This window comes from Eptesicus fuscus, chromosome 5 (genome assembly GCF_027574615.1).
Source record: "Eptesicus fuscus isolate TK198812 chromosome 5, DD_ASM_mEF_20220401, whole genome shotgun sequence".
Classification (NCBI taxonomy): domain Eukaryota; kingdom Metazoa; phylum Chordata; class Mammalia; order Chiroptera; family Vespertilionidae; genus Eptesicus; species Eptesicus fuscus.
This window is the reverse complement of record NC_072477.1, coordinates 62,281,808-62,309,435: the sequence shown is the minus strand read 5'-3', so window position 1 is coordinate 62,309,435 and position 27,628 is coordinate 62,281,808. Positions and strand designations below refer to the sequence as shown.

At 38.2% G+C, this 27,628-nt stretch overlaps 1 protein-coding gene across 2 annotated transcripts; it reads right to left on the bottom strand.

The window, feature by feature from the left end:
• SLC30A4 (solute carrier family 30 member 4) lies at positions 1-26,541 on the bottom strand. 2 transcript variants are annotated; one of them, XR_008556130.1, is made up of 8 exons: positions 25,780-26,541; positions 19,184-19,330; positions 9,986-10,139; positions 8,332-8,533; positions 7,354-7,459; positions 6,429-6,563; positions 5,128-5,813; positions 1-1,194 (listed from the first exon to the last, which is right to left on the bottom strand). XR_008556130.1 is itself a non-coding variant. In XM_008143099.3 (7 exons), exons 1-7 carry the CDS (start codon positions 26,168-26,170, stop codon positions 5,659-5,661), a joined length of 1,290 nt encoding a protein of 429 aa, XP_008141321.2. In that variant the 5' UTR covers positions 26,171-26,541; the 3' UTR covers positions 5,090-5,658. The 2 variants fall into 2 exon arrangements, 1 of the variants encoding a protein (XP_008141321.2); XM_008143099.3 differs by lacking the exon at positions 1-1,194 and having other exon boundaries at positions 5,090-5,813.
• Between the last annotated feature and the right edge of the window lie 1,087 nt (positions 26,542-27,628).

Genomic DNA, 27,628 nt, shown 5'->3' with positions numbered 1-27,628 from the left:
TATAGCTAAGTATATAAGTAGATAAACAATATGCAACGTCTCTTTATTTACTAGAATAATTTATTTAAAACTTTATTTTATTACTATTTTCAAAAATAGTTAAGTCTTTTCCTAGGTAACTGGAAAACTTTAAAGAACATTATTTTAAAAACCTCACAAACATCTTATTTAGCAGATAAAGTGTTATTTTTCATTTGTGAGCTTTCAGTTGGCACAAACTACATAAGGTATTCAACATACATACATTTTTATTTCCTTTATTTTTGTCATAACTTTAGTAAAAAAATTAAAAATCAAGTGAATAAAGCTTTATGATGAAATTATTATTAGATGATTCTGGTGATCATGTTGTTCTGGGTAGAAAACTGTTTTGCTAGTGAACATTAGATACAGCATATGGTGCATAGGTAACATCTGAAACTTGCTCCTCTTTTCCTATATTTCTGCCCAAACTCCAAGGGGGATAAAGACAAGAAAATAGGTCAAGGGAAGAAAAGAGCCTTCGGTGACTCAGGTAGTCTCCGAGGGACCAGCCTCAGCAGCTTCTAAGTGGGCTCTCGAAGGGCTCGCTGCATCCACATATGCTGCCAGGCCTCAAAGGGTGCAACACGGAACTTCCGCCAGGGGTTGGCAAACTTCTCCTCTAAAGGGACAGATGGTACACGCTTTATATTGTTGTAACTACTCAACTTTGCTACTGCGGCATGCAAGCGGCCAGACAACACGTAACTCAATGAGTGGTTGTGTTTACCATTTTATTTACAGACACTGACATTTTTTTTAGGGTGACCTTATCATTTATTATCATAAACTGGCCACTTTGAGAATAAAAGGAGATGCTATTAATAATTATGCCAGGACAACAGGCATAATTGAGTGGTCACAGACAAACTGGGATTTCAGCATTGAAATTTAAAGTTCATAGAATTTTCACATGATAAAATATAATTATTCTGGCTTTTAAAAAACATTTTAAAATGTAAAATCCATTCTCAGTTCTTTGGGCCACACAGAACAGGCTGCAGGCTGGCCCTGGCCCGTGAGGTAAGGTTTGCTGACCCCCATCTACGTTCTTGGAGAGACACTGGGCCTTCGCTCTCCGACTTCTCCGTGTCTTCACCAATCTTACTTTCTCAGGGGCTTCTTTCTTTCCTCTCTGCCATTGTTGCTGGGCTGGGGGGACATTAAAAGTGACTGATAGAAAATAAAAAGATGAAGGTTTTTTAATATCTTTTTATCCTATCTGGAAGATTTTTTTCAGGCTTGTTTCTTAAACATCTAAGAGGCCATTACAATCTGAGATTATAAAACTAGATAGGTTATCATCTATTTTCCATTGCTTTTTAAGAAGATATGTTTTAAGGCCTACTACTATGACTTACTCAATAAAAACACAGAAATTTAATTTAAGGAACTGTACATTTTCATTTTTAATAAACCACATGGCAAAACAATACTTTATTCAATAAAGGTATAGGAAATTACAATTTAAAAATTGTAAATACAGTACATATACTATACTTTGATTTTAAATTACATGGACAAACACCAGCTTCCAAATCTTTCTAAAATCAATCATATGCAAAATACTGGTTTCTGAAGGGGTATAAGGAAAAGTACATACAACTTGTTAAACTGCGATATGGCTTACTTAGCAACATCTATTTAGAAAAGCACAAACTTTCCAGATGTACAGTATCTTCCATGTGCAAAGCAGACACACTGGCACATTCCAGTTTTCTGTTGTAGTTATTTCAGAAAATATGTAATTGCAGTAAACTGACACTGTCAGAGAAAGTCCCCATAAATGTTCTCCCGTCTTACTGAATATCAGAAACTGTTGGTCCTCACAGTATAACTAGAAGAGGTTAACCCCTTTGCAGCCAGAACTCAATGACAGGCTGGCCGAACGCGCACACACGCAATTCAATGCTGAGGAGCTCCCACGAGTTATCCCCTCCAACGTCTGTGCTCCCACCACCACCACCAATGATGTCCCTGCCTGGCAATCTCTGAAACAAATCTGACGCCCTGCCTGGCGATTCACATAACAGATCTGGGGTTAGGCATTTTGGTTAGAAATATATTAAGCTTAATCAGTTACTTGGAGATCAGACTTGCCTCCCCTCAACACAGCATAGCGAAAAGTCACTTCATTTGTGACTAATACCCAAATGGCTCATGAACTAAGCGTGTTTCAAAGACAAACTGAACCAAATGAACTGATCTTATACTTAGGAAGATATTCTGTAACTTTAAATTTACTGTATGAAAAGTAGTCAACAGAAAAATTGCCTAAAACCTTGTATTACAGAGGCTGTTTCTGTAAGAACACCTTATTCCTTACGACGAAACAATGAACACAAATGCGTAAAAAGAAAATAAATTTAGCTGATTGTCTTGTTTCAGAAGGGAACCATCTCCCTTCCACAGGAGGGGGGTGGGAGTTCAAGAAACACAGCCCGGCGTCTCGTTAGCGATGACCTTCACTCGCGTCTGCAGCGCAGTCTGTTTCTCCCGCCCGCATTCTGTGCAGAGATTCTGAATCAGAACTATCAGCTGCTGGAAAAACGGTTTTCCCACCCAGAAGCACCTTTAAAGTGGTGCTTTGTTTCTGAAAGATGTTTTTTTCTCACATTAAAATGAAAGGGAAGCTGATGTCTATGTCTATTCTGGGAAAATTCTACCAAAGATAAACACTGTCAGTGAGGACCTCTGGGTTCAACAGGCAGAACTAGAACACTGAGACTCCTAAGAGCAGGAAATTTCGGTTCAGAAATGGAAATACGGCATCCAGAGTTGAAAAAGAAACAGAAAGATAAGAAATCCAGTGAGCTGGCACATAATACTGACGGGAGCCGCAGGTTGTGAAAATCTGGGCTCACGCTCCACAGGCAGAGCTAATGGAAAATGCATGGGAATGACTTCACTTCGGTTCTGCATTTCAAAGCTGAAATATGCCCTATTCAACTGCATTCCCCACAGTGTATTTCTAAGGCAGCACAGTCATCAACGAAACAATAGGCCTTTTCCTCAGATAAATCAGAAGGCTGGTCTGGCCAGACTTGTGAAACACAGGTTTAAGTACACAACTAACTTTGATTATTTGCAAATGTTAATGAAAACACATTGCACCGAAGAACTGCCTAGTTTTTGTTATGATGTTTTCCCAGTGAACAATGGTAGGTGTTTATCCAGGCTCAGCTGTGCTTTTCACAGGACAATGGACGGCTCTTTCTCTGAGGGCTGGCTGCGCTGTGTAGCTGGTGGCTGCAGCTCAGGGGGTGAAGCACAGACCCCACGCTCTGTGTCTCTGTGTCGGACGCCGTGCAGCCCCTGCTCCCATCTGCTAAGTTCACATCCTTCTCTATAGGTTTTGTCAAGTTACAAAGAGTTAAATCTATCAATTATCAAATCTCACAGACCCAGTAAAATACAAGTATAAAATCTGTAGTTGCTGCAAAAAAACCCCACACAAAACAACAAAGCACAGAAAACTTCATGTGTACCGAATTTTAAACAGAACATAATAATTAAGATTTACAAAAGCTGTCAGTGTTTCTCCATTTTACAAAAGGATCCTTTTCAATCCTCAAATGGATTTCAGACTGTTTTACTCAATAACTTTTCAAGGAACAGGTCGATGTGAAAAGTCAGATAAACCTATTTAAAAGAAAGTTTACAAGAACCGAGCTCAGTAGATATGGGAACAGCTGCAAATATGGAGAAACCTATTCACACACAGGCACATTCTCCTCCTCTCTCCGCTAGGTGTCCAAAGTTCGTAAGTGCCCAGATGTGCACTGACATGCCTCTCGTTTATTCTCACTTGCCTTCTACATTTAAGATTATTTTTTGAAATACAGGGCATTATACAATAAAAAAAGAGTATTTTTTATTATATGTCCCTAAAATTTTTAAAAAATTAAAATCATTATTTTAAATGGATTCACAATAAGAATCCCATAAAAATTTCAATTCAATTCAACAAATTCTGGGCTTTATTAGGTACCATTAACACTCACCAAACCTTTTGTTGGACACCATCAACTCTTAACACTTTTAGGTGAATCCAGGTTTTATCTTAGGTTTACTTATAGTGAGGTCCTTGGCAGAAAGATGAAATCTGTTTCTTATTCTTCACTTACATTTTAAGTCATCGGCCTGCCTATCTAGGATTTCATCTCACAGCCTGTCTGGTACATGTTACTTTATCCTGATTCTCTGCTGAAATGGACTCCTAACGTGCACTAAATATAGTCCCCAAGCCAACAGTTGACATGAATATTCACAGTTGCCTCTTTAATACAACTGTTACCAGTTAGGTTGCCTTCTGTTTGGAAACTTTTATGCTTAACTTCCCTACCACAGAGATTTAATGTCCATCCTATTCCAGTGCTTTAACACACACATGCACGCACGCACGCATACACACACACACACACACACACACACACACACTCCAAAACCCTTAAAATTTTTGTCTTCTCAAAATCATGTCTTCCCCCAATCCCTTTCAGCATTTCTGCTATGGTATTATTGGAAAACCTCAAAATTATATCTTAGGGTTTCTGAAGCCCGTGGAGGATTCCTAATTCATATAATTATACAGAAATTCTCTCTGGAGAAATGTAGTTAATCTGCATGAGAGAGTCGGGTATTAAAATTGAACCTTGGCCCTCTACAGCTCTACCCTGAAAGGCACACACAGATGACCTGGTATGGAGGCAGGAAGCAAGGTACCAAGCAAACTTTCTGTTACAAAACATAAGGCAGTTTGTAAAAGGACAGAGCATCATTGTTTACATTTTGCGTAGCTTGCTGTTCGTAAGCAAAGATAAATTCCATGGACAATAAAAGTGATTTCAGAAAGACTTAAATCTGAAACTCCACACCCCATTCTTGCTCCTATATTTTGTTCAAATTATCATATAGTAATTTCAGTTTAAGATTAACTTCTGCCATTCAGAATAATACTGAAAATAGTTCTTAAGCAATGACAGTGACCAAAATATGTAAAGATTTGGTTTTGATAAGATTACAAATAACCCAAAATTTTGAGATTCAAAACCCTGTAATAACTGGAAAATTTTGTTTATAAAGTATAATAATACCATTAAGACTTACTTGTGAAATAAAACAGTTCTGAAACATTTAGGAATACATGCTTATTCCACTCTGGATAATTACTAGTACTTTCTGAAATCTGTTGAGAAATACTTTCTGTAAAAAGAGAGCTGGGTGTCAAATTCCAGAAGCTGGGTATCAAGATTACATTAAAAAATCAGTTTTCCAGCTCTGGCTTGATAGAAGTGGGCTTTAAAAAGGATTTTTAAATGCAAATACAGAACTCTTGATGCTTCCTTTATGACACATACTCTGTTGTGATTGTGAAGTACGGTCTTCGATTGTCTTCTCTGAGGTATCTGTAGAGTCACGTCTCATTCTGTAAACAGTGTTTTGGAAACATCTTCATCTGAAAATCATGGTGAAGTCTCACTTTACCATTCGACAGAAACTAGCATTCTCAGGCTGATTGTGAGGCCAGTGCATGGGCACGGCTGTCAGGAATTCCATTCTCCCATTCACGTGTCATTTATTGCTCTCAAGTCTGTGACTGCAGGGTAAATAAGGCAGTAGTCCCCCAGACATCTTCAATTAGGAACTGGCATTCTGACAGTTTGCACAAGTTCTGTCCACGTCTTGCCTGTAACTCTGAAGCTGAATAGTACATTTATACATGCCAAATGTGTTCAACAACAAATGCCTGGCTTTGGACTGTACCTCCTCCCATTTAGATGAACTTCCAGGAACTGCAATGTCAAGAACATATCATTACTATTCATTGTACATTGCACATTATTGAATAAGACCCAGGGAGAAAACAACCTTAGTATACTCTGAACACATTTTTACTAGTTTGATTTCTGCCCTCCTGAAGCTATTGTTAGAGAAGTGTCAGTTTGCCAAGCCAGATCAGCTTCTCGTTATCCCTATCTCTCCAGTCCACTCTCGGGTAGAGAAAGGGATCTAGACATCAATTACAAGTCTTTCATCTTTTGTACTTTTAAAAACAAAACTCATGTATGTACTATTTTGATAAAAAAATCAAATAAAAAGTATCGATCTATGAAATGATTTAAAGAAATAAAAAAAACAGGTTCTAGCTTTTCTTATGTAGAAAAAGCATGGTAAATACACCCAGTGCATTTAATCTGAAGGCAAAAATCTCTGTGTTACATCTCATCTCAAAGGGATAAAAATTATTGCTCTGCTATAAACATCGACCTGCAACTCATCTTTTGAAAAGCCCACACCCTCCCTTAAAACAAATCTTTCCACAAGTCTTCCTACTTAATTATAAGCACAGATGTTTAATCCCAAAGACAGAAGTCCACCAACCCCAGTATTTACCATCAGCAACATACTTAGCTGTATGTGTGCAATGGCCATGGGCTTTCCTGAAGTGAGAGACCAGACATTTAAATCTTCCACTGAATGGACATCTTCTATTTTCATCAAGGCTTCTTTGATATAGTCAACATGCAAATGCCTTGGCACACCTATTAGTTCAGAATATATCATTTATAGGTGAAATTTATCTTAGGAGAAAAATTTATCTTAGAGGGGGACTTCCCCTCAAAAAACAAACAAACAAACAAACAAACAACTGGCTTTGCTAAATTCATTTAAAAATGAACACTTTCCAATATATTCGTATTTTAAGATAAACCATGCACACATATAGTAGGATATACACAAAAGGTTAATAAATACTTTAAAAGTGTTCATTCTCACTAAAAAGGAATGTTAGCCAGCCCAGGTTACTTCATTTAACAAATAAGCTAGGATAATAAAAAATAAAAAGAAAGGAACATCCAATGATGGCTAACCTAGTGTTGAGAACTTATATTTACATGCTTATATGTAATATTGGTAAGGCAGGAATGCTGAAAATATAACAAAGCAGCAAGTTAAATTGAAATTAATAAACTACTAAACATACTTGCATTAAGAATCAAAGAGTTGCATTCTTGTCCTAGCTCTGTAATTGGGTAACAGCATGGCCTTAATCAAATTATGCTACCCCTCTGAACCTCAATTTTCTTATTGGCAAATGGGGATAATAATGTCTGCCTTACCTACTTTTCTTAGTTATTATAAGGATCAAATAGGTAACATATGGGAGAGTGCATGGATTCTTATACGTCCTATACATGTAAGGTGATGTTACTGTAGCCTAGTAAGTATCAGTAAAAACAAGAAAAGACATGGCTCCTACCCCAGAGTCTTCCCTGACCCCCAATCTGACTTAGGAATACATCCACAATGGGGATATTAATGAGATCTTACCTTCTAGTATTATAACTACTGTGTCCCATATAATGCGAAATGTTGTAAAAGCCACAAGTAATGAAAATACGTATGTACAGATGGGATCAGCAATCTTGTATTCTGGCTGTGAGGTGACAGATCAAAATTGTGTGGTTAAATATTGATAGACATATAATAGACTGTAAAGCAAACTAAGGAATACTCTGTCCCCTGTCCTCTAGCAGGACTGCAGAATACCTCTGAAACCGGGACGTTGCATCTGAGAAACTCTTTCCTGGATTGTTTAAATGCCTTTCCTTGTGGGACCAATTTTCAGCTGTTTAATGGTTTGTTCTATTCTTTTCGTCTGTGCCTTCTCTAAATCGTCCACCCAGAACCATAGAACATCAGAGCTAGAAGGAGTTTTTGCAGTCATCAATTGGATTTAAACCCCTCATATTAAAGAGGAGGGAACTCAAATTTTGAGTTGAGGGACTTGCTCAAGGTCAAAGCATTAGTGGCAGAGCCAACACGAGAACCCAGATCTCTGGACTTCACTACATGCACATTCTAGGACCTGGCAGTTACAGATAAGTTACCTTGTGTTCAGTGCTAACAAAAGAGCTATATAGACTGGTGGCTCAATTAGGTTTGCATAAGTGCAAAATGAATAGGATTGGCACTGGTGTCTAGTATACTGATGAAAGACAATCAGTTTTAGTTGTTTTTTAAAAAAATTAACCCATACCCGATTAATCAATTTTTTCCATTGATTTTTAGATAGAAGGGAGGGAAGGATTCAGGGAGGGCGGGAGAGAGAGAAACATTGATCTGAGAGACACACTGATTGGCTGCCTCCTCCACATGCTCCCACTGGGCAGGGTATCGAACCTGCAACCCTTTGGTGCTCTATTCGATGCTCTAACCACGTGGACACACTGGCCAGGGCCAATCAGTTTTAGTTTTAATGATGAAATTAAATATCTTTTAAAATAGAAAAACTAGCAATCATAGTACCTTGAATCGTATGATGTAGGCAGCTATTAGCACACCGACACTTTGTACCAAATCCCCCAAAGCGTGTACAAATGCAGCTCTCACTGCCAAGCTATCCTGCCCATGGTTGTGCCCATACCCAGGACCTGTGGTAGGAGAATTTGAAGGCAGGGAGTGGGAATGGGCGTGATGGTGACCAGACTGGTTCAAAAGAAACCCCATTCTGTTAAAAAAAAAAGGAAAAGAAAACATTATTATTCTTACTAATGCTATTGATAAAAATATTTATGACTAATCAAACATGAATGAGGCAACATGGAACTAAATATTTACTAAATATTTGAGCACCTTTTATGTATCAGGTACTATTTTAGGTGCTGGGTCAAAAGAGTCACTGAGACAGATCCCTATCCCCTTAGAGCTTATGTTCTAGTATGGAAGGCAGAGAAGTTAGCAAATAAATACCTAATGTACTGCTAGACGATGGGAAGGCGTTGAAGAAAAGTAAAGCATTGCTAGGGGATAGAGAGTGATGGGGAGAGTGGTCAGAGAAGGCCTCCCTTAGATTCCATCAGAGCAGAGACCTGAATGAAGCCAGGAAGCAAGTTATGGTGGAAGAGTGTTCTAGCAGAAGGAATACCAGGGTAAAGGCCCTGCGATGCAAAGGTGCTCTATGTGTTTAAAAAAAGGCAAGGCAGCCACGGTGGCTAGAATAAAGTCAGCAAGAGTGCTAGGACATGAGTTGGAGTGGTACACACGATAATATTAAAAGGCCATGGTAAGGACTTTTGATTTTATTCTAAGTATAGAATAGAAACCACTAGATGGGGACTGGCAAACCATGGTCTGTAGACCATATCTGGCCCACAGCCTGATTTTGTAAATAAAGTTTTATTGGAACACAGCCATACTCATTTGTTTACATACTGAATATGACTGTTTTTGTTCTAAAACAGCAGAGTAACTGAGAAAGAGACTGTATGGCTCTAAAATCCTAAATATTCACTATCTAGCCCTTTACAGAAAAAGTTTGCTGACCCCTGATACAAATGATTGAGTATTTAACTTAAAAACTTCATAGTTTCTAGGAAAAAAAGTTGGTAGTTAAAAAAAAATCTCAACTTAAAAGTATTATAAAACTTAAAATAACAAAAATTTGTCCTACTTAAATTTCTGATTGTTAGTCAAACTTCGGTATACCTGAACAAACTAATGAGGAATTTATACTCTAACAGTGTTTTATTAATATTTATAAGAAAAACAGATGTACTATATAATTTATAAATATATTAAAATATCACTGTATATTACTGAATGCATGTATAGTCTCTAAGTTCACAGCATTTGAGACTCTTCATGTGAAAACAATGTAGAGTGTATGCTACTAAAATGTTGGATACATGGCATTATACATTGGTCCAAATCCATTAATGTACAACACCAAGAGTGAACCATATAAACTATGGACTTTGGGTGATTATGATGAGTCAGTGTAGGTTCACCAACTGTAACTATGTACCACTCTAGTGAGGGATGCTGGTAATGGGGGGAGCTATGCATGTGTGGGGATAGAGGGTATGTGGGAAATCTTTGTACATTCCCCTCAATTTGCTGTGAACCTAAAACTGCTCTACAGAGTAAAGCCTGTTAAATTTTTTTAAAAAATAGAGCTTACATTACGTTGACTGCAACTCCAACAGCTGCGGTAATGAGCATTACATCTCCATTTATTTCATATTTCATATGGATAGTTCTTTGGACAGCTTCATATAGGAGAAATGCCATAAGTATATATACCAACAGCACACTAATCATAGCTGACAAAACCTCTGGAGGGAAAATATAAAAAACAAATGTATTTGAAGCATGGTTATTATACCTCATACAAACTAAATATTGTACAATCTTTTATTTATTTAGATATCATTTCCTCTAAGAAGATAAAAGCACTATATCATTTGCCATGTTTTTCTTTAAAATTATTTTAAATAGTTTGATATGCAACATTTTTAAAAAATTAAGGTATAGCTGACATATAATAGTTTATTAGTTTCAGATATACTATGTATATTTTTATTTAAAAAGGGTTTAGTAGTTTGATCTGAATCCCCCACTAACTCATTCCTACCACTTGCTTCTTTCCCCTTATCTTTTTAGGGTCAAATTATGTGTATTTATAGACCAAACACATGGCAAAAAATGAAAACCTGAGGAAAAATATTTGTAACGTATATGACCGCAGACTAATTTCCCAGTAGGCAAGTACACATACAAATCATAACAAAGTGAACAACTCATCAGAAAAATGGGTGAAAAGCATAAATAGTAATATACAGAAAATAAACAGAAATGGTCAATTTATCAAAATCAATCATAATACAGTAAATTCAGTAGGATTCCTTATTGTCCCTTACTTAATTGGCAATGATTAAAAATTTTGATAATAGACAGTGTCAGCAAGGACATACTGATGGAAGGATCAAATAAAACTATCTTTCTGGAGAGCAGTTACCAAAATTAATCAAAATTTAAAATGCATGTATTCCTTGATTCTAGGAATCTATCTGATATCTACAAGATTTTTCACTGCGGCTTTGTTGGTAGTATCAAAAAAGATCTGGAGACATCCTAAATGTTCCCCAATAAGTAACGTAATGGATAAATGGTGGCATATACATATAAATGGGATACCATACAACCATTTATGTATAAAAAAGAAAAAATAGGCACATTGGTAACTATAGAAAGTGTTACATAGAAAGTGTTACATCTGGGAAGTGGGAGAGGAGCTTGGAGAATTTATTTTTAATTTTATTTTTTCGGTAATGTTTAAAATGTCTTTAAGTTTTTAACCACAACATGTATTACCTTTAGACTAAATAAAAACAAACACATTTTTATGCATTCAAGTATTCATGAATATACTTTATCCAGGAATTCCTCTTCTAGGAAGGACATACACACTCATGCCAATTGGGTTGCACATGTGCAAAATGTGGTATGTTATGAAGCTATTCATCAAGTACTGTATAAATAGCAAATAATTGTAAACAATAAAAATGTTATTAGTAGAAGCCTTATAACATGGAATGCTGTGCAGCTGTAAAAAAAGAGTAAGGCTCTTTATGTACTGACAAGGAATAAGTTCCAAAATACAAAGTGAAAAAGCACAGAACACAACTGTGTATGGTGTTACCATTGTGTGAAAAGAAAAAAGAAAATGTTATATAATAAAGAACTAATATGCTAATTAGACCAGACGGCAGAATGACCTTTCAAACGACCAGTGGGCGGGGGGGCGGGGCCACGAGGGCCTACTCTTGAACGAATTTTGTGCATCGGGCCTCTAGTATATAAATAATGATCTGTAAATGCAGATCTGGAAGGATGTACAAAATACTGATAAAAAACTGGTTATGAGGAGAATGGGCGAGGAGACAGGGATGGCTTTGTATTATATATGCTTTCATACCAGATAAATTTTCTACCATATGAGTATAAAGTACAGATAATTTTATATCTTTTCAAAATAACAAAAAATAGGCAATGTAAAATATATATTAAATAAATAACTAACATTGTTACATAAAACAAATGTTGACATTCAAAACAAGAAAATACTTTTAAAAAAAAATTTTCCTTTAGAGACACCAGATATTAATTCTGTTAAGTGTTAAAAGGTAAAAGAATCTGGAAAACTGTTATCTGGGTCGACTCATTGCTCAAAGGTTCCAGGTAGTTCAAGTATATTGGACTTTGATACATTTTTATTCCAACCTTTAACTTACAATACAGAAAAATTATCTAGAAGTTAGAAACTATTTCCTAAGACATTTCATTAATTTAGGTGAAATTCCAATAAAAGTTTGTAGATGCACAGAACTAATTTTGGAATAAGACAAACACAATTATTACTCAAAACCCTGGTACACTGTTAGTCACTCAACAGCCCTCTCAGTTATCAGATCGGTTATGAGAGATCAACCACATTCATATAACTTTTATTATAGTATATTGTTGTAATTTTTCTACTTTATTATTATTGTTGTTAATATTTTACTGTGCCTAAACTTTATCATAGGTATATAGGTATAGAAAATAGCACAGTACATATAGGGTTAGATACTATCCACAGTTTTAGGGGTCTTGGAATATATCCTCTATGAATAAAGATTATTTATTAAATAACCCCAAATAAAAAGTAAATAGGTTAAAAGAATTAAGCCAAATACAAGACATAAAACACATGAATTTCTTGTCTTAAGTTACAGCTGCTGATGGTAAAATACACACATAAATAACATAAAGAAAAAAGAAATAATTAAAATATTTTAAACTGTAAAATTTTATGTACTGGTGATAGTCTCATTTTACTCACCAAAAAAGAACTTTCTCTTTAAAATTGGTATTTAAAAAATATTAATCCTAAAAAAGTTACCAACCCTACTCAAATTCTTCCTTAAAAAGACAATGTCAAGGGTATACTAGCAATTAGGCCACCATAGCTTTAAAGGTGCCTCAATAACATTTTTAAATGTGAAATTATAAAGCAATATAATTTATATTTAAAGACACAAAGATGTGATTGCTTATAAAAATCTATAATAAATAATTTAAAATACTTTCAAAACCCCCTACTATTAGGTTGACCATACTTTCCAGTTTTCCCAGGATAGTTCCAATTTATGCCTCTGTCCTGGCAGAATTATTAAAAGTGTGCCATTTCACTCTCAAAAGTGTCCTGATTTGAATAAATTCTATAGTTACTCTAGTAGGTCTGCCAGATAAAATACTGGATGCCCAGTTAAATTTTCATTTCAGATAAAAAACAAATACTATTTTAGTACAACTATGTACCATGCAATATTTCAGACACATTGGATATCATATAATATTTCAGAGAAAGAGGGAATGTGTGGCATGCATGAGCTAAATCTGGTAAGCCCACATCCCAGTAATAATTTACCTAAACACTTAAAATTACCTCTTTGTGAATTCTCAGATATGGCAAAACCACCTTCAGAATAAAGTAAAATGAAAGTCAAACTATAGGATAAACAGAGTTCTTTGGCAAGGAGGATTCCCAGCCCACTGGGAGCTGAAAATGCAGTTTTTCACAATATAGTTTCCCCCCAGAGAGCAGCATAAAAGGGATCCCAATGACTTCCCACAGTTAAGAGTAATGGAATTCAGCAGATTCCTAGAAATTCCCAAATAACATATTAAGATGCTGTCATCAATGATATCCCTTTTCCAGCAATTCATAAGGAATGTGCCTCACATCTAGTTCCCTTGGTGAAAAGCAAAGACATTCATTTGTTAGTTTTTATTCTAATTGACTGTAAAAATGTCTTCTAGCTAGAAAACTGATAAATGCAAAAGAAAAAACACACACAGAATTTTAAGTAAATTTTTAGGACTGAGATTTATAATTGAGAAGTATAAGGCATATATAATTCTACATAGCTAAAAATCCTAATAATAGTAATATGACCATTTTATTCTGATAAAATGAACAAAAAGTTCTTTCATTGTGAATGAAACTTTGGTGAAATATGAATAGGACTAATTAGTGTTTAACATTTTTGCCTAGTATTTTTAACATGATGGAATGCAGATAAACATAGGCAAGATGCTTTTTTCCTCCAACAACGTTTAACAGAGAGGGAAATTTTCATTCAACAATGAAATTATGACTTACTCCAATCTTCTCATTCTTGCTCTGGGTTGGTCTCTGGTCACATAATGTATAATAAAGTTTTTCAAGACAAAAGGAGAGCATAACATATATAGACTATTCATTTTCTAAAGGAGACCCAGGAACTTTCACAACTAAAACCCTAGATTTCTGTGAAAGTTACTACCCCATTAGCTTCGGAAAACTTGACTAAATGGAAATTTAGCAAAAATGAAAAACTCTTAAAGGATATTTTTATGAAAATTCTTGAAAACCTATTATTATAGTAGTTCTAACATATTTTACTACTTTATGCACAAATAATTAAATCACTACACTCAGCTGAACTAGTATTGGAGTAGTGTGAATAAACAGTTTTGGTTTGAATGGCCAATAAATTGGTAAAAGAAAAAATTAATTGGGAGAAAACATAGATGATTATTCAGTTTTGCTGGTACCATAAAACACAAAAAATGTTTACGTACATTTTAACACATCTATAAATTGCCAAAACTAGAGGTTTTCAATGTTCATATGAAAAATATTGAGTTCTTCTCTATCCTTTGTTATTCTCCATCATAGTACCTTATTATTTTCTTTGTAGCATTTAATACAATTTATGATTATGTTGTGTTTATGGTACATATTTACTGCCTGTCTCCCCACACTATTCTATTATTCATTCACTGAACAAGTAACTATTGAGTACCTACTCAGTGAATGAGTAACAATCTGTTTCAACTATGTAAAACCACACTCAGTCCCAGCACATTTATTTTTGTGTGAGTGCTGCCTAGATGTACTGGCCTACATTAACTGTTAACTTTACTAACACTGCAATGACAATAATGAATATATTTCCCTTAAATTATATAATGTTGTCTTTCTATTGCCTCAAGGAACTACACATAGCACATCTAAAGACCAATTTCAGAGGTCTATAAAAATCAATAGGGAAGGAAAGTGGAGATATATTCTCTCCCCCACTTCCTTTTATGCTATTTCTCTTTTCTACCTTCATCCAATAGAAGATAGGAAGGAAACAGAAGAAAAATCAGTGAGCTATATTGGATCTGCCTAGGACTAATCTAATCTTTGTATTTCAATGCAGCCATAGATACCCAACAACACTCAGGCTAAAGACATCATACAGGATTTTCAGTGGCCCCCTTTTTGCCACCAGAATGTCAAGCTAAACTGCAAAGTTGGTCTTTGGATCCTCTCACCTCCTATTCTAAGTAATCTCCTATTTTCTACCTCCTTATTGTTCTCTCTCTTCATACTCAAGGTGCCCCAGGACTCCAAGTTGACTTTTGGCTAGCCAACACTGACTACCTCACTCATGTCTTCTTCTGCCTCAATAAAAACTCTGAATTCTAGGAAGTACCTAGAGATGCACATGTGATATGAAGTTATTCTCACTAAGATGTGAATAATGAGTAGGCATAACATATCAGCGGGGGAGGAAGTTATTAAAATGAATCACTAACTAGAGGAGATTTTTTTTTTTTGGCTGCATGTTTGGGGGAAGAGAATTTTTAGCTGAATACTTTCTGCTAAATAGTTTAGCATCAGGGAATAAATAACAAACTAGGTAGAATTAGCATTATTATCATATACGTATCCCAGAACAACAGTCATCTAGTCAGATCTGCCAAGGCCTTTGCTTAGTAGAACTACATACTACAAAAGACTCCCACAGTGTCACTTTGCCACTAATCTAGGCTGATGAGCTGTATTACCAAACTGTAGATCTTGCTTTTTATTTCAAATGCAGACAACTTGGCCTACTACAGTCCTTTCACATGATCGCTATCTTTATCTAAACCATCCAGCCTCTTCAGCCCCAGAAATGAAAGAATAAAGTCAACTACACTCATAATCCTCAGAGAAGGAATAAAGCAAGGGGATGTTCTCTTTAGAACAGCATGTCCCCTTGGTCTGGGAGGTAGTGCCATTCTGCCTAAGGGTCTGTGGAATTTCTCCCCACAGTGTGGTTTCATTAAGTTCTAAGTTTTATTAACTTCCAGGATGAGAGGGCAAACCACCCACAGTCAAATAAATGCAGGCACTTAAAAATAACTCACATGTGGTTTCTACCCACCTCGCCCTCTTCCCACAAAAGGGCTGCCACTGTAGCTCACTGAAAGGAATAAAGAAAAGAAAAAGAAAGTCCTGAATGATTTTACACAACCTATGAGTTCACACGAAGGAAAAGAAAATACCAACAGACTGGTACTGATTCCTGGGACAGCCTCTTGGGTTTACCCTTCAAATCTATACTACCTTTCTTTCACCATGATGGAATGATTTTTGCTAAAATATTTTTGTATTGCCAAAAATGTTACCAAAGACCCAAGTCAAAAGCACATCTTTGAAAGTTGTTAATCATCAGGTTGAATCATCTTACTTTTCTCCTACCTAGCTGAGACAGTTATGCTGAGAGAATAAGAATTCTGATATGGAAAGAAGGGAAGGCAGGCAATTTAGAAGCATGGGTCATTTTGAGAGATATAAAGTCTAGTAGAAGAGGGAAGGAAAATATGACTGAAACTAACATGTATTGGAAATTTACTCTGTGCCAGGTATCCTTTTAGGTCCTTATACCTTACCCCCTTACCTTATGTATTTTTCACAAATCTGCAATGTAAGTATTATCATCCGTATTTTACAGAAGAAACTCATACTTAGAGGAATTAAATCATTCTCCAAAAGGTCATATAGTCATTCAGTTAATTTCCTTGTTTTCAGCCCCAGTTCTCACTTCTGATGCTCTGTCCTGAGCCTTCTTTGGAGATCTGTTGGGCTGGCCCAGTTCCTAGCTTGGTGTCCTCTAGGCTGCAGCTTCTTGGCTTGTTTTCTCCTTCAACCCACTCCCATCTACTTTCTAACTTTCAGAGATTTCTGGAAATTTCTTATTTATTGGTGACCCAGCATTGACTTCTCTTTGTTGTTTTGATACTTTTTATTTCAATGGACTCTCTGGAGAGATAGGAGTCAAATGCTGATATCTAGTCCACCATCCTGAACTTAGTATTTGTAGGGAAAGGGAAATATCTGGCAGTCTGTAGGAATTTTCAGAGATACAATAGGACCAGTCAGTTCTATTTTCTCTCATCTTTTCATAGTGCTTATAAACTATGAAGAAACAAAGTGACCATCTAGGTAAATACTATATAGTTTGCACTCACTAGAGAGCCCAAGTACTTATTTGATATTTAATATAATTTTCATGATTATTGGCTTTTAATTTATTATATGTAGGACTTCCTATGTTGTATTACTGAATATTTCTGGGACAGAGTGCCACTGCCTTCATTAAATGAAATGTACTTTCTCAAATAGTGCTAGAGGGCAAAAATCCCCATTCTAGGATGCTATGTTTTAGATCTTAAATTGCAGGTGTTTAAATCATAATAAAATTGGAAAACAAAAAGTTTTTCAGAGGACAGAGTGTGTGTATGTGTGTGGGAGGGAGGGGTGAGGAGAGAGAGAGAGAGAGAGAGAGAGAGAGAGAGAGAGAGAGAGAGAGAGAGAAAGGAACATTGATTGGCTGCCTCTCATACATGCATGCCCCGACCAGGGATCAAACCTGTAATCTAGGTATGTGCCCTGACCGGGAATAGAACCCACAGCCTTTTGGTGTATGAAACCACACTCCAACAAAGCCATCAGGTTAGGGCAATTTTAAAGTTGTTAAAAAGCCTCAAGTCAATCAATTAACAAATGAATGGGTATGTTGGAAAGTAGTGGGCTTCTTTTAGGGACACATCCAAATGCATTACATAATGGCTTAAAAAATAACAGAAAAACCTCACTCAAGGCTTTAGTTCTCTTGTATAGCAGCTGAGAGTGCTGAAGGATGGAGATGCCAGGTAGTTTCCCAGCCTGATGGCTTGGATAGCTACTTGGAATATAGCTATTCAGCTAAAATGTCAAGTTATATACTAGAAGACCCAGTGATTACCTTTTAGAAGACCTAGATACTGAGTTAATATTAGGTCAAAAAGTAACACAGAAGGGGAGGAACTGATTGATATATTAGCCAAGAGTGTGTCTACACAAAATAAAAAACAATATATTAATTCTGGTTAAGACAGGTTTTGCTGAAGCTACCTAAATGTCACCTTTTGGGTTCTGAGCAAATGACATGTGGTCATATGGCACTTCACATAATAGTAAAGGCAATTATTTTATATGTATTTTAAAAATAAGCAAAAAATTAAAAAATAGTAACATAGCAAGAAGCAGTTGTATATGACTATATATGATTTTAACCTTAATTAAATATTAATATCTGTTTAAAATAGTAAAATAAAATGTGTTCATTGGTAAAAAGAAAAAAATCCATGACACTTGTTACAACATGATAAAGGACACTTTATTCAAGAGCGGACGCTATTGAGATAGGCATAGGGACCACACTGCAATGGTGTTTTGCAGTGGGGGAGAGAGTTTGGGCTCAACTCTGAATACTGTATGGACAAGTGGGAATTTATAGCCAAGAAGCAGGTTGGGAGTCTGTGGGTGGAAAATTACTGAGGAAACATCAGGAGTAAGGGGGATTCTGATAAAACTGACGGAACAGAATTCTTGTGAAGACAGGCTGGGGTGGCAAGACATCACCTGAAGGATAACTGGTAAGATATTGAGAGTGGGGGGCTTGGGAGAAGGTTCAGGAGACTGACTAAAATGTGATTAAGCAAAGAATCTTTGTCAGCATTTTCAGAATTGTGTTGAAACGGTGGCCTCAATGAAGGTCAGCCACACAGTATATGTTACATGTATTAGAGTAATACTTAAAATCTTGGCCACAGTAGCCTTGGTTGAAATAACCTGAAGTAAAAGAAAGAAGCTAATGCTCATTAATGAATTACACTTACATAATTTTGCTTGATTCAATAAACTGAAGGTAAACTTTTTTTATGATAACATCATTAGGACATAGGGAAACCATTTACATATTAATGATTACCATATAATTTTATATGTGTAAACTGTTCAGCTGACTGGGCTGAAGTTCAGTACATGGGAAGATATGTATCTGAATAAATCCTGTTCACCCATTTTAATTTGCTTTGTTCATCTATTTCAACAGGCTTATCACCAGAAAGATTTCAGCTAATCAAAGGTTACAGTCCATTGTTGGTTTACCATAAAATGTTATAATCTAAAAAACACCTCCCAATTACCTACCTAAGCGATGAAATCCAAAGGTGAATCTTTTGGTTGGTGATTTTGAAGACAGCCACAAAGCAAGCAGGGTCAGTATGATCGCACTTAAATCAGTTAACATATGAAGTGCATCTGTCATGATTGCTAGGCTATTTGCAATGTATCCACCTTAGAGTAAGGATAAGAGGGAAGAAGGAATATGTTAACTAAAATAAATGTAAGTAATAAAGCCAAAAATATGTAACATCCTACAAAACATGAACTTCTAACTAAATCTTTAACCTATTATAATGAAATCAAGGTAAATGAAATTTTATGCAAAACATTAAATATGCATATATTTTTTCTAGTGAGAATGTCCATTTCTATGAATAGATTCTCTGAGGAGTCAACAACCTTAAAGAAGTTAAGAATCACTAAACTGGGACTAACACATAAAGAAGAATTTTGTGTTTTAGCACTGCAGCTTTTATTCAACCAACTATCCTACTCTTAGACAGTGAAATTAATAACCACAATATCTACATATTACAATAAAGCTGAAGAAAAGGTAGGTACTCACTTGTTTGGGAGAGTTTGAACATAAAGTTAAACTGAAGGAACTCATAAAATGTACATTAGTTTAAAATAAAAAACGAATTCATTTGGATACACAACAGCAATGTCTCCTAATAGAGGGATAAAAGGTGGTATTTAAAATACACAATTTTAAGTTTTATATTGATTTTCTAGACATTTTATACACACACACACACACACACACAATTTACATATATGTCTGTGTGTGTAAATATATGTTGTTCCATTATGGTTATATAATTTTCCTATTACCATTCATTGTGTAAGCTTTTATAATATAATACAGAGTATTCAAACTTTTATGGGTACCAGAATCATTTGGAAGTTTTGTAAAACTGCAGATTGCTTGACCTCTCAGAATCTCTAATTAAGTAGGTCTGGATGGGACCTGAGAATTTACATTTCCAACATGTTCCCAGGTGATGCTGATGGTTCTGGGCTCAGAACCACACTCTGAGAATCACTGTTATACTGTACTAGTGGTTCGTGCACATGGAAAGAAAATTAAGAAATATTTTAATATCACTATTTGCTTTTTCTCTATAATAGAATGTCAACCAAATTCATGATTGACAATGACAGATTGAAACACATGCATGCAACTGGCACCAGCAAGAGCTTTATATGCATCAACGTTTATTTTAAATTGCCAGTGCGTGTAATATGTACTGGCCGGTTGATCGGTTGGTCATTTAGCCTTTTATATATATAGATAGTGGAACTTCATGGTCAGGGTGTCTTGACATACTAGTGTGCTGGGTTGCTGATCCCCCTATTTCTAGGATGATTGTGCAGAGCCAAAAGCAGCAGAACTGGAGGCAGTGATTTTGTAGTCACATCCACGTACTCCAGTGTGTTCTATACAAATATAATTTTTATGTACAGTAGGTCCTCGGGTTACATTGGAGATCCGTTTCTACAGCGAGATGTAACATGATTCGCCATAAGTCAGAACCCATCTACATAAGCACCTACGTCACTCAAATGGAGCACATATAGAGCAGTAATGAAGTGAAACCGTAAAAATAATTTAAAAGATAACAATTCCTGACATTTACTTGTGGTAAATAAATAATAAAAAACATAAAGCACATATGTACATACGCTGAAATGATGGAACTTTTTAAAAAAATATAAATACTGTAATGGGAGATGGCGACATAACCACGAAATGATGTACGTCGAGTCTGACGTAACTCGAGGACTGCCTGTATTCCCTGACATGAAAATGCTGGAAATCACTGAGAGAAAATACAGGTTGGTAGTTAATAACATGGGGCTTTGGAATCTCAGAGATTCTAAGCTAGTTACTTAACATTTTTGAGCCTCATTATCTATAAAAGGAGGATATGTTAAAGCCACATTGTCCAATAGAACTTTCTGAGATGATGGAAATGTCCGTCTATACTGTCTACTAGTCATATGTAGCCACTAGTCATAGGTGACTTTTGAACATTTAAAATATGGCTAGTGCAACTGAGGAACTGAATTAAATTAAATTAAATTTTAATTAACCTAAATTTACAGAGCCACACATTGGTGATCATCAGCAAAAATAGCAGAGTAGGGACCTCTGAAAATCTCCTTCATAAAAGCAGTAAGAACATGGACAAATCAGCTTATTTAAAACTCTGGAAATTACCTGAAAGCTGTTATAGGTAGCTTTTATTCAAGGGAAATGGCGGAATCTTGGTAAGAATAGTGAGCTCTGTGGCATTTTCCCGTATGTAGCTTTTTGGTGACCTTGAACACCAACAAGTGGCAATCACAGTGAAAACCTCAGCAGGGCAGCCACTGCAAGGGATGGAATAGGGTTGGAGCTCCTTAAGAGCCCCATTCCCAGAGCACTGTCTTTTATTTGACCTTGTCTTTGACCTTGTCTCAAGACCATACTTGCCAGGCTGTTTTTATTTGACTTGACTTGGAGTTCTGCCCTGCGCAAAAACAATCAGAGGCAATAGATAACCATGTGTTCCCCATGTTCTGAAATTTCAAAATAATGTACCCAATCTGCTGGGCTTTAGTTGACTCCTTCAATCTGGAAATGTATACCTTTCAGTTCTGGGGACATTTTTTTAAATTACTGTTAATACCCTCTCATCTGAAGGGGATATATTCTAAGACCCCTAGTGGATGCTGGAAACTGTGGATAGTATTGAACCCTATATATACTATGTTCCTATACACAGATGCCTATGATAAAGTTTATGGCTTCTCTATGGCATATGTAAGTTGTCAGCACCACAACTCCTGCATTTTGGGGCCATTATTAAGTAAATAAGGATTATTTGAAGACAAGCACTGTGGATATCATGACAATCAAAAAGGCTACTAAGTGACTGTCAGGATGGATAGTGTGGACAAAGGGATAATTCACATCTTGGGCAGGATGGAGCAGGACAGTGTGAGATTTCATCGTGTTCATCAGAACCAGCACATAATTGAAAACTTATGAATTGTCTATTTCTGGAATTTTCCATATAATATTTTTGGACTGTGGTTGACCACGGGTAACTGAAACTGTGGAAAGTAAAACCACAGATAAGGGAAGACTACTGTATGTTGCTGATTTCTTTCCTTCTGCTTTCTTTGTTCTTCAAACTCCTATTACTTGGCGTTTGGACTAATATACTAATTTTCTTGCCTTTTTTCTCCTGTTATCCATTTCTACTTTTTTTGCTCTCCTCTTGTCAGAGATTACCTTAGTTCATCTTCCAACTTTTCTATGGAGTTAAACATAGTTTTTGTGTTTTTATTGTTTAAAAGATTTTAAAAAAACTTCACCTGAGGGTATTTTCTCCATTGATTTTTAGACAGTGTGGAAGGGAAGGAGGATGGGGGGAGGGAGAGAGAGAGAAACACTGACATGAGAGAGACACATCGATTGTTTGCCTCCCACCCGAGGTTGGGGCTGGAAACCAGCAACTAAGGCAGGTGCCCTTGACCGCGATTCAAAACCACAACCCTTTGGTCCTACGTTCTAACCACTGAGCAACAGGGCAGGGCTAAAAGCTCTCTCTCTCTTACCCCCCCTCCCCCCCGCGAATTTATTTTATAAAGCAGCAAGATCAGCATCTCCTGGGAACTTGTTAGAAATGCAAACTCACAGGCCAGATCCCAGAACTACTTAATTAGGAACTCTGGCCCAGAGTTTGTGTTTAAGTTCTCTAGGTGTTCCTGATACATTAGATTGGTTCTTGGCTTTCCCTGTTGCTTGCTTAGGAGTTGGCTTCCTTGGATCTATGAAGTCAGTTACCTCCTTTATCAGTTTCTTACATCGTTTCCCAAATTTGTGTTGTTGTTGTCTCCTCTCCAGTTTTCCACATCTGTGTGGATGTACATATCCCTTTATTGTAGTTTAAGAGAGGCTTCAGGAGAGAGTACAATTGGATGAATGAGTTCATTTGCCATCTTTACCATCTTTGCACTCACTTTTTAAACCTTTTCACTTCAATAAAAATGCAGTTGTTAAAGTCATCAATAACACTGTTATTAAACTCAAGGATATTTTAGTTCTCATCTTATTGGACCTCTTGCAGCTTCAACTTATTTATTGCCACTTTGAAATACTTTTTTTTCTTGGACTCTGAGATACCTGTTTGCTTTCTGCCTGATTTCTAAAGTTGGATTTCCTCCAGACTTGGGCTCTCTAGGTGACTTTTCCCATTCCCACGGCATTACATACTATATCTCTGCCTTGACCTCTTTTCTGAACTGTAGACTCATATGCTCACTAGACATATTTACTTGGCTATTTCACGTACATATGATAACACGTTTAAAACAACCATAGCTAAATCCTGCTCTATATTTTCTTCCTGCTTCATAAATGACATACATGTCCATACACTCAGCTGCTTAGGTGAGAAACTTCAGAATCATTGCTGACACTGCTCTCCCATCGACCACCATATCCAAACCACTAGCCAAGTTTGTCAATGTTACCTCTAGAATGTTTCTCAATCGGTAAGTACATTTTTCTCAAGCCACTTTAGTCCAAGCCATAATAAATCTCTTGTCTGGATCTCTGCAATAGTTGTTTCCATTTCTGCACCCTCCCATCCATTCTCCACATAAGAGCCAGAGGAATCGTTTAAAAAGGTAAATCCGCCGAGACCGGTTTGGCTCAGTGGATAGAGCGTCGGCCTGCGGACTCAAGGGTCCCAGGTTCTATTCCGGTCAAGGGCATGTACCTTGGTTGCGGGCACATCCCCAGTAGGGGGTGTGCAGGAGGCAGCTGATCGATGTTTCTCTCTCATTGATGTTTCTAGCTCTCTATCCCTCTCTCTTCCACTCTGTAAAAAATCAATAAAATATATTTAAAAAAAAAAAAAAAAGGTAAATCCTAGCGTGTCACACTCTGCTTAAAAGCCTTCACTGGCTTCCCATTGTATTTACACATTGTAACTACACTCATTTAATACGGTCCATTTAATACAGGACCTACCCGACCTGGTTCCCCCGCCTCTTTCCCTCTTGTTTACTACACTGCAGCCACACTGTTTATTCTCTAACACAATAAAAACGAATCCAACAAAAATTTAATGGGTGTCTACTCTGTGCCAATCATTGTTCTAGGTGCTGGGAATTCAGCTTACATTTCAGTGGAGAAAGACAAGGTGTTACACAAGTAAATACAAAACAAGGAAATATACAAAAAAAGATAATCTCAGCTGTTGAGGGCTTTTATAGTTGGGGAGGGAACAGGGGAGAAGGAAGGTTTTAGTTAGAAAGGCCTCTCAGAGGTATCTTTTGAGATGAGACATGAATAACAAGAAACCTGCCAAGAGAAGATTGGGGAAAAGTCAACCCACATAAAGCAGTATTGTTCAAACTGCAGACCCTGCTCCATTTGTGGATCCATGAAATCAACTTAAGTGGGGTGGAACCACAACTGAAAAGATATTAGAAGAGATCACATGAAATAAAACTTTTGTTTCAGTTATACATATGTACTTATACATATGTGTATATGTACATGCATACATAGGTATGATGCACACCTACACGAGTCACAGTGTTAACTGTATTTCTTACTCTAGTGACCTCAAAATAATCTGTGAAGGCCTGAAGGGCAGGAGAGAGCTTTGTGAGTTATAGGGGAAAGGTGGCCGGCATGGCTGAAGTGAGCACGGGGGAGGAGTGGTCTGAAATGAGGTAGGAGATGTATGTAATTTTCCCACATTTAACCTCCAACCAGCACCTTAAACCTGGACTGCCACCTCTATTCTCATCACGGTTCACCACTAAGAGACACCATGGGAGAATGGTCTCTCGGCGTTAATGTCACTTTGTAAACGGTCACCAAGGCAAGTTAGCAGTTACACGAATGTGACTGTGAAATTCTCTAAGCAAAGAATGTATTTTATAGGGAGAATGTATTTAAGTAATTAAAAAATGAAAAATAAACCAAGTTCATAAACCCCGGGGGAGCCATGTTCTGGTTCCTTTCAGATTCTCCTTACAATGAAAAACTTTCAGGTTAGTTGGTAGTATTTAATTTGGCAAATCTCTTGGATATAAATCTAATAGGAAGTAGCATAGAGACCACCCAAGTCAAAGGTAGAGAAAAAAAAGTCCAGAGACTGGGACTGTAGGTGTGACTCTTCCATTAACCACCCTATTTCCTGCCAACTTCCCCAGCCTCTCTCAGGCCCTCAGATGCCCTAAGAAAAAGAGGGGGGGGGGGGCCTGCAGGTGTTCAGGAAGGTCCTTTCATACCGTAAAACTGTATGCTTCTAAGTAACTTTAGAATTTTTTTTTGCTATGTTAAACGTTGCAAGAATTAACCTGGTGTTTTACCACAATTCTTTTTGAAGAAAAGAGGAAGCTACATGATGTACAATGAAGGTAAACAATACATTTATGTTGTACTTAGATTGATCTGCACTTGGGAACGGTGTGGACTTTTTACGTCACAGGAGATGCGTATCTCGATACAGAGCGAGCTTCCTGAAAAGAAAGTTTAAACCTCAAATCCCAGTGTACCTAAAGCTGGACAAAATGGAAATGGCAAGTGAGTTGGCAACACAACTCACCTACAAGTTCTCCAATCATGAAAAGCAAGTACAGAACGGCCGCAATGGTCAACCTGGTTTTCACCTTTCTCTGCTTCAGCAGCTCCCTCCGTCTGCTGCAGCTGTCACAGGGGTCCGCCTTCAGGCTCAGCTGGCTGTTGGTCAGAGGTAAGTCCTGGTCCAGCAACGAATCGTCGTCGGCCTGGAGGGCCGGGTGCGCCCCGTTAACAGGCCTTCCCGGGGTTTCGGAACCGTCGTCGGCCACCACAACGCGAAGTTTGTTAAACCGAGAAAGCCCCTCGTCCCCCGCCTCGTCCGAGAAGTCAAAGGCGCTGGTGTCATTTAAAAACAGCGGCGCGTCGTCCTTCCTCAGCAGAGATTTGAGGCGCTTCCACGCGCCGGACCCGGCCATGGCAGAGGCTGCGCGGCCGCGCGCGGAACGGCCCGCTGCAGGGACGGCCGGCGGCCCCTACTTCACCGGCGCGCCCGTTCCCGATGGCGCCGCCGCCGCGCGTCCCTCCCCATCGTGTGGGAAACGAAACACGTTCGCTATCACAGGCGTCCCATCGCAGCCCACAAGTTCCGAAGCCCGGGCGGCGGGGGGCGCAGGGCCGGCGCGGAGGCGCCGCGGCTCCGCGAGGGGGCGGCGCGTCTACGTGGGGGCGCCGCCGCGGGGCCCGCCGCTCATCTCCCCGCCCCCGCTCGGCTCGGCCCGGAGCCGCGGCGGAGCGGGGCCGATCTCGCCTGCAGCGCCCGCAGCTCCAGGCCGGCTCCGCGGGTCTGACAGGTCCACGACCGGGCGCCCGCGGCCACCGCCTCTCCCCGCCCTTCACGAGCCCGCGCGCGTGCGCCGGAGCAGCCGCGGGCGAGGCGCGCGAGGGAGGGGTCGGCGCGGGGACACGCAGGCCGGCGCGCAGGGCTGCGGCGCCCGCTGGGGGCGGGCAGGGGCGCGCGCCGCGTCCCCAGGCCCCTCGCCCGGGCCCTGCCTGCCCGACCCCGCGCGCCCGCCCGCCCTTGCGCGAGGGATACACGCGGGCGAAGCCCCAGTCCCGCGCGGCCCTTCCACTTCCCCTCGTTGTGAGACAGAGGATGGAGCCCGTGGGTCAGTGGGTCGAGCCGAGCGGTCCCGCCAGGGCTGGGAACTCGCTCGACGGAACGAGGGCCTCGGAAAAACCGAGGGTCGGCTCTGGGTCGGGGACCCTCAGCAGGAAACCAGTTCAGCTCCTTTTGTAAGTGGGAAGTCGAGCAGCTTTTCTCTCCCCAGTTGCTGCCTCTCTGGCAAGTTGGCCAAGGTCAACTTGGAGAGGGCAAGGTTTATATGATCGTCAGCTGCTCTGTGCCTAATATATATAGTTATTATTTTTAAAAATCAAATATGCGTTGTTCTCTTTGTGCTCACTCCACCTTCCTTTTGCCTCCAAGTAGTCACGATATGGACGAAACCCAACCAGAGAAAATCTAGTAGAAATATCTGTTCTGGCCCTTCGTTCTGTTTAACAAGAAGTTAAAATTCATCAAGTTCTGAGAAGAAGCTTCAAATTTAGATCTAAATTTTAATGGAATGGCAATCCCTCCGTTCCCCTCACCACCACCACCACCACCACGGTGATTCCTTGGATGGATTTTAGGAATTTGGGAGGTCTTAAACATATGAGCAAAATTTTGTGGACATAAAGTATTTTCTTCAGTAAGTCCCTTAGGCTTCATCATATTCTCAAATGGGGTTAAATCTCAAATAAGATTTAATACAGCAATAATAATAATAATAATAAAAAACACTGTCAGGAGAAATCATCGTTTAGATCAAACCCTAGCTTCTACTTGGAGTTGAATTATAGTGCAAACTCCTATTTATCCAGTGTTTATAAAT